This window comes from Bicyclus anynana, chromosome 1, assembly GCF_947172395.1.
Source record: "Bicyclus anynana chromosome 1, ilBicAnyn1.1, whole genome shotgun sequence".
In the NCBI taxonomy this organism is placed as follows: Eukaryota; Metazoa; Arthropoda; class Insecta; order Lepidoptera; family Nymphalidae; genus Bicyclus; species Bicyclus anynana.
In genome coordinates this window covers 14,136,502-14,148,989 of record NC_069083.1, presented here as the reverse complement: position 1 = coordinate 14,148,989, position 12,488 = coordinate 14,136,502, and the positions used below count along the sequence as shown (strand labels likewise).

At 43.0% G+C, this 12,488-nt stretch overlaps 1 protein-coding gene across 4 annotated transcripts in view; it reads left to right on the top strand.

Annotated features, from left to right (window-relative positions):
* Window positions 1-12,488, top strand: part of LOC112052096 (insulin receptor) — a 108,292-nt gene that overhangs the window by 80,068 nt on the left and 15,736 nt on the right. For all 4 annotated transcript variants that reach the window (XM_052884298.1, XM_052884286.1, XM_052884281.1 and 1 more), the window contains 12 exons: window positions 1,782-1,960; window positions 2,530-2,682; window positions 3,217-3,379; window positions 4,241-4,385; window positions 5,289-5,509; window positions 6,027-6,201; window positions 6,966-7,201; window positions 7,884-8,060; window positions 8,871-9,079; window positions 9,647-9,791; window positions 10,744-10,938; window positions 11,576-11,724. In XM_052884298.1, the coding sequence (XP_052740258.1) occupies window positions 1,782-1,960; window positions 2,530-2,682; window positions 3,217-3,379; window positions 4,241-4,385; window positions 5,289-5,509; window positions 6,027-6,201; window positions 6,966-7,201; window positions 7,884-8,060; window positions 8,871-9,079; window positions 9,647-9,791; window positions 10,744-10,938; window positions 11,576-11,724 (2,147 nt within the window). The remainder of the gene's footprint in view (window positions 1-1,781; window positions 1,961-2,529; window positions 2,683-3,216; window positions 3,380-4,240; window positions 4,386-5,288; window positions 5,510-6,026; window positions 6,202-6,965; window positions 7,202-7,883; window positions 8,061-8,870; window positions 9,080-9,646; window positions 9,792-10,743; window positions 10,939-11,575; window positions 11,725-12,488) is intronic.

Here is a 12,488-nt window from a genome sequence, read left to right as displayed (position 1 = left end):
AATATCGCTGTAAATACGATTCGATCCTTTTTGGAAGTCGGTTAAAATTCTTGTCACCAATGCCAAGCTGAGCAAAAGTTTTATGAGCTTGCACATTAAAGCGCATAAAATCCGCCATTTTGATTTTTTAAGAACTAAGTTACCCAGTGACACTCGGTCTATCTAGACGAGTCTAATGACATATCATTTATCAGTATGTGTGCTTGGCAAATTTGTTCGTAACACTCCCGAAGGTCGGCGCGGTCCGGGAGGGGGGTAACGATGCCCAGCGCGTACGACTTCACACCCGCGCAGTCCTTTCCTCCCGTCGCCCGCATACAACAACAAGTCATAACATTCAAACACATACTCCTCCTTTGGGCTTCGCCGCAGTCGGGTAACAAAACACAAATGATCCGAGCACAGTCACACAAAACATTGTACAAGCAGTCGAGGTTTTAACACAAGCTTATCGTACCTACTGTATCGTGATTCATGAACCGCGTATAACTACCTATTTCAATCGTGTCAATCACTTTCCTTTACTCTATTCACTTTATTTACTAATCCAGATACCTACCTTTATTCTGGAGATAAAAGGAAATACCTTATCCATTAAAAAATACAAGATTATGTACCTACCTACTAATAAGTAAATTTATTTTAAAGTCTTACCTTTCAGAGTTTCCAGGTAACTTAAAAAAAGTTATCTCTGGATGGGATAATTTTGAATTCATGCATCCAAAAACGGCACAGTATTCCCTACTGGTCATAATTAAAAAAATCTAATACTATTAATACACTTTACTCTGTTAATACACCGTGCGTTCGTTCGTCACCGCGGCACAGTCGCGACTGTCTTCACCCTACGATCACCCCATGTTCAAGGTGCGTAGGTATAGCTCGCGTTTCGACCTCTAGTATGAAGTCCAACTACTGGTTGTAATATCTTTACTGTGCCGATACCGTCAGAGGTAGAAGTAGAATAAACTTGCAAGTAAGCCCGCACCTTTGACTGCATTATCACTTAAAATTTGTGATCGCAGTCTAGAGCTAACCTGTCAACTAATAAAAAAAGCCCCTAAACGATGTCGATATTTTTTTTACTAGCGTGTTGCAGACTTAACGATAAACTTGATCGTGTGTATCCTGCGTTAGGGAAGCGAGCGAAGGAAGTGCAAATTATTTGTTGGTTGGGAAAATTCCGTTGTGACAAAGCCATACGATATCCCGTGTATATATATATATATATATATATATATATATATATATATATATATATACTAAACTAGCGGACGCCCGCCACTTCGTCCACGTGAAATTCAATTTTTCACTAATCTCGTCAGGGATTTTTCCGTAAAAAGTACCGTATATGTAGCTCAATACCTCCTCTATTTACCACTGAAAGTCTTATTAAATGGGTCCAGCCCTTCCAGAAATTAGCCCAGACGAACAGACAGACAAAAATTAAAAATAAAATTGATTATGTTTTAGTGTCGTGTAAATAAGTTTATGCACTTGAAGAAACACAGCTATTATGATATCACAATCGGGACTTCAGTTTTATTTGTATGTATGTCGGTCGGATGCAATCTAAATGACGTTTCCGAACATCGTGCGTTAAGCTGCGAAATACAAGATTTTAGGTATCCCCGGTTACGCGCGTGATTTTAGTGTATTTTATGTATGCGCGTAGAGACACCTGCGGTTTATTTCGGAGACGTCATAAAGATTGCGTCCGACTATACCTATTGATAATCCGTCTACGGCACAGTAATGCTAATGCCAGACGTTGTGTTCAGATTGCCCGGCGAAGTGCAGCAACCACGCTTGCATGGACGATGGGACTTGTTGCCACCACACGTGTCTCGGCGGGTGTGACGGGCCCACCGCGCGCGAATGCCACGTTTGCGCCAACTTCTCCCTCGGCTACCATGAGAACCGCACCTGCGTTGAGAGGTGTCCCGGCAACACTTATGAGGTACCTTATTGTTAAGTTTTTAATATAAAGGTAGCATTCGGTTCTTGGCGACCGCGACCAGCGACCGCAACCAGCGACCGCGACCAGCGACCGCGACCGGGTCGCACTATCCACAGCTTAGTAGGTATGAATTTATATGGAGCACTAAACAAATCCAGAAACCACGTCGCGTGACTGGTAGGTGTGGACTAGTGGGTCGTACGACCCGCGACCGCGACTGGGTCGTACGACCCACTGCTTAGTATTATTTATTAATTTATATGGAGCATTAAACAAATCCCGAAACAATGTCGCCATAAAAAATCATACTAAGCAGTGGGCTGTACGACCCGATCGCGGTCGCCAAGAACCGAATGCTACCTTTAGACCTGTCGTATTGTATGGATCTGTATGTTGGGCCGTAAAAGAGATAGAGTAGAAAAAAGAATATATGCATGCGAACGAAATACGTATTGAGATGGATGTGTGGTGATCCAGTATAGTAAACTTTTTTTTATGTGTAGACATTAGAGAATATTCTTCGTTTAAAATATAACTTTTGTCTCATTGGTCCAACGTATTTTGTGCAGTTGTCTAAACGCTGCGTGACGGAGCACGAGTGCCGCACAACTCCGCCGCCGCAGCAGGACGGCGCGGAGCCGGACATGCGCGCGCCCAACATACGCGCCTACAAGCTGCTGCACAACCGCTGCGTCTACTTCTGCCCCAACGGATATATGGAGGTAAGCTACTCGTTGTCGTGCTGCTATGCGTGACGCAGCACGAGTGCCGCACCACTCCGCCACCATTATGTTAAATAATAAAATCTTTAAAAAGAAAAACAACTGACTTCAAAATCGCAATAATTAACTAAAGCTGTTTCAAAGAACTGTTTGAAAAATCTAAAACTTCATGATTTAAACTGCTTGAGTTTATGCATCACTGAGTTGATTGCCTTCAAAGTGATCAGAAGGTAGCACATACGACTTTATTTTTCGCTTTTTATTAGTTTATTTTTGTGATTTTGTAGTCCGTTGTACCTTTTTGTTAAAAAGATTTTATTTTTCTGTCTTTAGTGTGTCCTAGCATAAGTAACAAAAGCGAAAAGAAAATAAAGTACCTACGCGAATAACAAAAAAATTTTGCAAACGTCCAGTCAATCTTTGGTATTTACATATTAATTAGTTGATATTTACCTTATTTACCCAACTGTCTCATAAAAAGCAATATATTAAAATTTTAAACCTAGTCATCATGCCCATTGATTGTTTGTCCAGGTCGGAGACAGACATAACTCCACATGCCAGCTGTGTCCGAAAAAGGGTTGCAAGCAGGACTGCACGGGCGGCAAGATCCGCTCCGTCACCTCTGCTGAACGGTTCCGCGGGTGCACGCATGTCAGGGGCTCGCTGGATATATCACTTCGGACGACCGGCGGCGGTGAGTAATGTTGTTAACTGAGGGCCTAGTGGCAGTTTGATTCTGATACTATCACGTTCTACGCGAATTCGTTCTACGCCAATCTTCGCGAATGTTTAAGGAATTGAAACAGAGCCATCTAGTGGCACGACTGCACAACTGTTTCAATTCCATATAAATTTGCGTTAACGTCAACGCGATAGTAACAGTATGAAAATATTGAAAACTCCCACTAGGCACACTGTTCAGCTTTTTAATCAACTGCAAAAAAGTTGAGGTTTTGTTGAAGAAAAACTTTTCTATGCGCACGCTGGACTTAGGGAGTAGGCTGGTGAATGTGTTACGAAAAATGTAATCGAAATTACATACAAATCACCATCTGTAGTAGTGTTAGGCTTTATAAAAATAGAATATTGGTAATTTAATCCGTAATGTTTAATAAGAATCAGTTCTTCAAAATATCAATTACAGTAGCTACAGCATTGAAAAAAGTGATTCAAGATAGAAAAAATTTGACGTTAAATAAGCGTTCAAATATAGTATGAAGTTAAATGAAGGTCTATTTCCAATAAGCCCTCTTTCGCACGAGAGCTTTTTCAATGTCCGTTAAAAAAACTCTCGTGCGAATGGGGGCTAAAGCACAGTCGTTTTATTGATTGATAGCTGACGCCGCGCGGTTTCACCCGCGTTGTTCCCGTTTCCGTAGGAATATGGGGATAATATATAGCCTATAGCCTTCCTCGATAAATGCTATCTGGCACTTGTAATTTTTCAAATCGGACCAGTAGTTTCTGAGATTAGCGCGTTCAATCAAACAAACAAACTCTTCAGCTTTATAATATTAGTATAGATGAATTTTTTGAATGTAATTGCTTGTGTCAGGTAACACAATGGCTGTGATGGAGCAAGCGCTGGGCGAGATCCGCGAGATCTCGGGCATGCTGCGCATCGTGCGCTGCTACCCGATCGTGTCGCTCATGTTCCTGCGCAACCTGCGCGTCATCGGCGGCCTGGAGACCGACAATAAGTGAGTCTGTAATGTCCACTTTACTCTATCTTTATATCATCTTTCATTATCAGCCTAGTTTAAAGCTTGCAATACTTGTTTTGAAGTGAGCGAGTAGTGTAGCGAGGCGCTTCGCATTCGAACCTAGGATCGATTAAGGATCGCTTCGAGTTCTTTGACTCTGACAAAAACCGACAAAATTCTGAAGTTGAGCGTGGCGAGGCGAGGTTAACCGAAGCGAAAGTTTATTCCTATACCACAAACTTTTCTGACACGGTGACCAAAGCTGGAATTAACGTCGCGACGGTCGCCATTTTGCAAGTCCTTACCCGGGCAAGGAGGCTTAGCCTCAAGGACCGTACACCCGGATTTATCATCTGGGAGGAGATGACCTGCCTGCCTGCATTTTGCAAAACATTACTAAAAGCGCGACAACAGCGAGAGGCAATTCCCGGCCCTGGCCTATCCTAACCACCCGGCAATTTCCTCCTTTCGGTTCCTTGATGGAAAGATACAAATAGTAACAATTATACTTATAACTTAATCTTAACTTAAACTTTACTTTATCTTAAAAATCGCTGTTGTTATATGCCTATAACTTTCAGCCTATTACCGACTCACAAGGCTAGGCGTTCCTGCATAGCGGAGAAGTGTTATCTTTGAGTAATACAATGGTGTATCATAATATACGTAATTATAAATTTGGCCTTAAGCAAATGAAAAGCAACCAGAGACCTAAGGTTTTTTAAAGCGTGCTACATTCTACACAAAAACTTTAATGACGGTCAATATAGAAAATAGGTTTTAAAATTTATTTCTTTCTCATCCTCCTAATCCCATATACATAATATCAACATGCAGTAAAGAGGCAGGCTAGCGACGGCTTGTAAATACGTAATTAACTACAACGTTTGTTTGTTCTAGAGGCCAGAGCCTATACATATTCAACAATCCAAATCTAGAGTTGCTATGGAAGTGGTCGACCCACGGCAACGTAACCGTCCAGAGGGGCAAACCGTTCGTGCACTTCAACCCTAAGCTATGCTACAAGAACATAGAAGAGCTTAAAAACATGATCCACGATCCGTCGTCCACTTTCAGCGAGATCGAAGTGTCGCGCGACAACAACGGGGATCAAGCATCTTGTAAGTAAGTTACGTGTAAGTAGCTCGGTACGATGGAGCATCATCTATAACAAAAACATGATCCACGAGCCGTTGTCCACTTTCAGCGAGATCGAAGTGTCCCGCGACTACAACGGGGATCAAGCATCTTGTAAGTTATAAGTAAGTTACGTGTAAGTAGTTCGGTACGATGGAGCATCATCTATAACAAAAACATGATCCACGAGCCGTTGTCCACTTTCAGCGAGATGGAAGTGTCGCGCGACAACAACGGGGATCAAGCATGTTTTAAGTAAGTTATGTGTAAGTAGTTTGGTACGATGGAGCATCTTCTATAATAAAAACATGATCCACGAGCCGTTGTCCACTTTCAGCGAGATCAAAGTGTCGCACGACAACAACGAATACTTCTCTACTTTCTCAAAATACATTTGAACTTGTATCTACGAAATTACTGAACCAAATATTTTTCTTATTCAAAGACACGTATATAAATTGTTAAGTGAAAAGTGATTGTAGAAGTGCATCTGCTCCACAGGCTACGAAGAGATGCTGCACCTGAACGTCCACGAGCTGCGGCAGGACTTCGCCATCCTCACGTGGAACATGTACTGTATCGACGACATGCGCAAGTTGCTCGGCTTCTCCATCTACTTCGTGGCGGCTGACCACAACGTCACGCTGTATGGCCAACGCGACGCTTGCTCTGACATGTGAGTAACAAAGTCTTCATCACACCATATATTTATAGACGGCCTCCGTGGTGCAAGTGGTATGCACGGTAAATTTACAAGACGGATGGACCGGCTGGGCTGATTAAGGTTTTCTTGGTCTGGCTGGTGAGAGGCTTCGGCTGTGGCTAGTGACCACCCTACCAGCACCGCCAGTGATCGCCACGTGTCATGTCATAAAACACCTCTTCCAGCTGTTTGGCTCCACGGCTCCAGTGGGTTGTTACACTTATTGACTTCAATGCATTGATCGCCTATTAAAAAATGGATGCTTTGTGCATCTATTTTTTCAGCGACCAAAAAATGTCATATAATGAGTGCCAAACACAACTTCTTGGCACTCAATTCAAGTAGGTAGTCGCATTTGCAAATTCAACCTTAAAGTCAATACTTAAGGTTGAATTTGCTCTGAATTCGGGATTTTATTGAATATTGGACTATACATAAAGGCCTTCAGTGTGCTTAGAGGGAGTTTTCAATATTTTCATACTGTTACTATGGAATTGAAACAGTTATGCAGTAGTGCCACTAGACGGCGCTGTTTCAATTCCTTAGAAATTCGCGTTTACGTTAACGCGATAGTAACAGTATCAAACTGTCACTAGGCCCTCAGGTATACTTTACTTTACTAATAATTCTAAAACTATTAAAGCAAAATTGGCCAGTTTTTAAGTGAAATTTTCTACATGATTGTGCGTCCTTTTATTATAAGAGGTCAATGCTTCAATGTTTCAATCTCATTAAAGATGGAACGTTCGAGATCAAACGATCGAGGAAGTGTTGAACCGGACCGATACCCCGAAGAACAAGGAGAAGAAGGTGGTGCTGGAGAGCTCCTGCAGCAAGGTGCAGCCGCTGTTCTATCCGATCACGAACCTGACGCCCTTCACGCGGTACGCGGCCTACGTCAAGACGTACACCACGCAGCAAGACAAGCGCGGCGCGCAGAGCCCCATCATTTACTTCAAGACCCTGCCCGGGTGTGAGTATACCGTCACACCAGAATTTATTTATAGCCTGACAGCTGGCCTATTCACTATTTTGATCTTTATTAACAACTATTATAAATAAACAGTCTACGACCGAAAGTTCAGTTTCGGTTTCGACCGAGTTTCGGCGGCAGTTTCGGTTTCCGCCAAAATAGGCCGAAACTTTTGCCGAAACCGAAACTGATTTCGGAAGTAGTTGTGCACGCTCGTCTAACTTTGTATGTCGCGGCAACGCTTTAGCGGAAGCTGGAGGCTATGTTCATTAGTTGTCTCTGCTAGTTAGTGCGTTAATCGTTTCCATTTCATGTCCTAACCTAATTAATGCAGAATTATGGGTAAAATGCACCAAACTTCAGTATTTTAAGGAATATTATACTTGGCCACGTGAGTTTCGGTTTCGGTTTCGGCCAAAATTACAGTTAAACACCAAATCAATTGACATAATATGCTAGTGAAAGAGAAAATATTATATAGAGTATTAGTTTCGAACAAAATTTCTTGACAGACGTTTTTTGATAGACGGGCGTAGAGAGCAAAGAAAAATTTAATCACCTATTACCCTAGTCTCTGAAAGTACACCACTGCTTCCGATTTGAAAATTTATACGCAATACTATGAAGATTAGGGAGAAAGTGATAGATAGCAACTGGTCCAAAAAGTTATTGACTGTTGCAGCTCCCAGTCCGCCGGTCGGGCTCAACGTGGAGACGCTGAAGCAGAACTCCGCCACCATCAAGTGGCAGCCGCCCGCCATGTCCAACGGCACCATCGCCTTCTACCACGTGGAGGTGCAGGCCAACCACTACAACCGGCCCAAGATACTCGCGCTCAACGTCGACTACTGCACCAATCGTATGTCATATCTATACTTATAATAAACTAGCTGACGCCGCGCGGTTTCACCCGCGTGGTTCCCATTCCCTTAGGAATATGGAGATAATATATAGCCTATAGCCTTCCTCGATAAATGGGCTATCTAACACTGAAAGAATTTTTCAAATCGGACAAGTAGTTACTTAGATTAGCGCGTTCAATCAAACAAACAAACGAACAAACAAACTCTTCAGCTTTATAATATTAGTATAGATCTGTAGAGAGGTCAATTCTGTACATGAAATATATTTCCAAAATAACTCAGGGATGATTAGTGATCGATACTGATGCCAAAAATGCAATCAGTAAAACTTTCTGTCTGTCTGTCTGTCTGTATGTTCGTTATAGAAACAAAAACTACTCGACGGATTTTGACGAAACTTGATACAATTCTTCTTCATACTCCTGGGTACGTTATAATATACTTTTCATCACGCTACGATCAATAGGAGCAGAGCAGTGAAGAGAAATGTTGGGTAAACGAGAGAAGTTACTCCATTGTTTAAGCTTCCGTCGCGTGTGCATCCTTAATGGGCAGGTAGGGTAGGGGTAGTTGAAAGTTTACATCGACTAACGCCCGCGACTTCGTCCGCACTTAAATCTCTTTAATCCAGCCCTTACAGTAGTATCACTGTAAAATTATGTGGATGTTTCGGTTTCGGACGAAAATGAGGCTGAACCCGAAATTCGGTTTCGGTTTCTGTCCGACAGTATCAATTTGTAATGTGAAATACTCAATTGACCTTGACCCCCTTTGGTCTGAGATTTGAACGCATCGTAATTCCGCAGCGAACGCGCTGGTGAACCTGATCGCGGTGCGCGGCGAGGAGGGCGCCGCGGGCGCGGGCGCGGACAAGAAGGAGCAGTTCCTGACGGGCGATGTGAAGGGCGACAACTGCGTGTGCCGCGAGGACTCGCGCCCCGCCAAGCGGTTCAGCTCCATGGCGGAGGAGGAGCGCATGGAGACCATCGACTTTGAGAACTCCGTGCAGAACCTGGTGAGTGCATTCACTGCTCTCTGCACTGCGTAAGCGCCAAGCGATTTAGCGTTCCGGTACGATGTCGTGTAGAAACCGAAAGGAGTGTGGATTTTCATCCTCCTCCTAACAAGTTAGCCCAAGTTAGGTGAGATTGTAGTCAAGGGCTAGCTTGTCAAGAATAAAAAAAAAAGACTAGGCAACCTATTTTTTTTCGTTTTACTCTTGATAAGTTCCCGCTGCGCCCCTAGTGCTCGATTCCAATACAAACGTACTTACTTGCGTTGCTTGTAATAAGTCAAGAGTCTAAGCATCTTCTAGATAAGCGCGTTCCAGCATAGGCTGCATCAACGCTTACCATTAGAAGTGATCGCACATAAAGTCTCTTACGGGTTTACCTCTAGGAGAATCGGACTAAAGGGGATGGTACAACGAAATGAAAGGACTGGAATGAGGAAACACTACTTTCAATTCTAATGAACAATGCAATGGGTATGATTTATACGCGTAAATACATTGTCTCTATAAACCTGCTACTTTTAATAAATTAATATAAACTGCTAACTTTATATGCTATCTTTGTGCTAGGTATACATAAAGAAGACGATGAACGAGTCAGCGTCGACGCGCATCCGTCGCTCCATCGACGCCAGCGTCGACAGCATGCTGGTCATCCTCAGCGCCGCCCACAAACCGTCCTTCGGCAGCAACTACACCAACGTCACCGACGGAAGTGAGTGCAGCTCTCTATAGGTAGAACTGAACTAGTCGTTATCGACGCGCATACGTCGCGCCATCGACACCAGCGTCGACAGCATGCTGGTCATTTGAGGATGACCAACATGTTGTTGACACTGGCGCGCACATGCCGTCTATGGATGAGTTCAGCCCTGTAACAGCATCGACTGATAGCGGTGCCGTGGAAAACATCGCCCTCTCTTTCGTCTCATTGCAACGAAACAGGGCGATATCTTCGATTAAACCGCTATTGGTCGACTTTATATAGCTTTCTCTCTTCACAAGATATGTGTATGACAATTTGCTAGTGCGCTTAAAAATAAGACCTTTTTCATAACCAAATTCAGTAGAAAATTCTTCAGAAGACCAAGAACCCATTTCTACATTGTCATCATTTTTAATCAATGCCATTAAAATAAATCATGATTGGTACATAATGCTATAAAATAGTTAATTACTATTTTATGTCTCTTAACGTTTTTATATCCACACGAATAGGGGTTCTTGTAACCATAATATTATATTACAAAGTTGACGTTCTCATAAATATTGCACGTGGTGGTGGCGCCTTGTACTTAGGTCCTACTTATGTTATTAAGGTAATAGTTAGTAAAATATAGTTTGATTAAGGATAGTTGCCTGTGATATTATAAGTGTATGAAACTTATTATCAATTTGTGCTATGATATGACTCAGATTAACGTGCACAGGTTAGCATACCATAGGGTGTAACTGTGCATGTCCTAAAGTATTACTCTTTTGTACACCAACTATTTTTCTTGGCACCAACCAACTTTAAGATTGGTGTCAGCAAACTGACGGTAAACTCACCATCAGTGTTCAATAGACAGATCAAAATAAAAAAAGAAAGTTTCCTGGCTATATACAATCCTCCTTTTTCAAGAACTCTCATAGATTGCAGGTTGATTGATTAAAACTGTTTTCAGAGTACGTGAAGAGCCGGTTCTTCGACCTGGAGGGCACCACGCGCTCGCTGACGGTGGACAACCTGCGCCACTTCACGTGGTACACCGTCAACGTGTGGGCGTGCCGCGAGAAGCACGAAAACGAGACACAGACCGACTACGTGATGACGTACTGCTCCACGCGAGCGCACTATACCTTCCGCACGCTCGAAAAACGTGAGTGTTTTGTACCAGGTGATACATTGCTAAGTTTAGGCCTCATGAGTCATTTAGAGCTCGCTGACGGTGGACCAGTTGAGCCACTTCACGTGGCACACCGTCAACGTGTGGGCGTGCCGCGAGAAGCACGAAAACGAGACACAGACCGACTACGTGCTGACGTACTGCTCCACGCGAGCGCATTATACCTTTCGCACGCTCGAAATACGTGGGTGTTGTATACCAGGTGATACATTGCTAAGTTTAGGCCTTATTAGTCATTTAGAGCACGTGGACTAGTTGAGCCACTTCACGTGATAAACCGTCAACGTGTGAACGTGCCGCTACGTGCTGTTCCTATTGTATATTCCGGTATGATGCCACGAAGCAACCAATAGATCTATAGAATAAACTTGTACAATCTTCTCCGACCCTCCAATTGTCATGCGGTATAACATTGACTCTCTCATTAAACTCCCTGAGTAGCGCTGTAAGAGGAAACTGTTGCATACAAAATGTATATCGAATCTATCGAAAGTTGAATGTATATTTTAAACTGAGAGACACGTAGGAATACAGAATCCATTTATTCATTTAATTTAATATAGATCCATCTTTACCGTGTCGAATTTCTTATTGGATTTAATTGTATTAGTGAATGCGGATGTGGTGCAAAATCTCAACGTCGCGATGGTGAATAAAACGGTGCCCGAACTGAACGTGACGTGGCTGCCGCCCGAGGACCCGAACGGTTTCGTTGTAGCGTACAGCGTGCGAACTACGCGCGTCGAAGATGGTAATCAGGTATGTATAACTCATGAAATGAACTCCAGTGGATATATTCTCTGCCCTTGATTCAGTGTAGATTTGAATCCGGTCCCAGGCATGCACCTCTAGCTATGGAGCTATCACACCAGCGGATAGCGAGTGTATTCAAAGCGGAGCGGGCTCGCAAGGGATACCTTACGGGTGCGCTACGGACACACCGCGCATCCGTAGCGGATTCGTTGCGGGTGCACAATGTTGTACTGTCTCGTACAAAAGCCATACCGTCCCAGTGTTGCCAAACGTACGATTTAAATCGTATTTGTACGACTTTTTTAGCTTTTATTTTTCACGATCTTTCAAATCTTAGGCTCATCATCATAACGAACTAAAAATATTAACTTGTTGACGAAAACTTAACCTGCTGTTTGTTTTGGAAAAAAAAATACAAATAATATTAACAATAGTTTTTAGCCAGAAATCTGTTTTTTAAACAAATAAAACAGCAGTGTTTCCTCGTCAGAATCCATTTTGTTACTGAATGTACTGTACGTCATTAATCCGCGACGGAAACGCTGCGAATCCGCCGCACTTCCGCGACGTTTTCGCTGCGCAGCCGTGACGCATCCGCTCCGCTTTGCATCCGCTGGCAAACCGCTAGTGTAATAAGGCCGTAACTTGTCAGTAATGTGCATTTTAAGAACTCTAAACTATGTGGAAAACCATCGTGTTGAAACATGCATATTTGCGAATTTGGGTTATTAATGATGAAGAGCGGCTTCTCCTTCTTGTCAAGGTTTAAT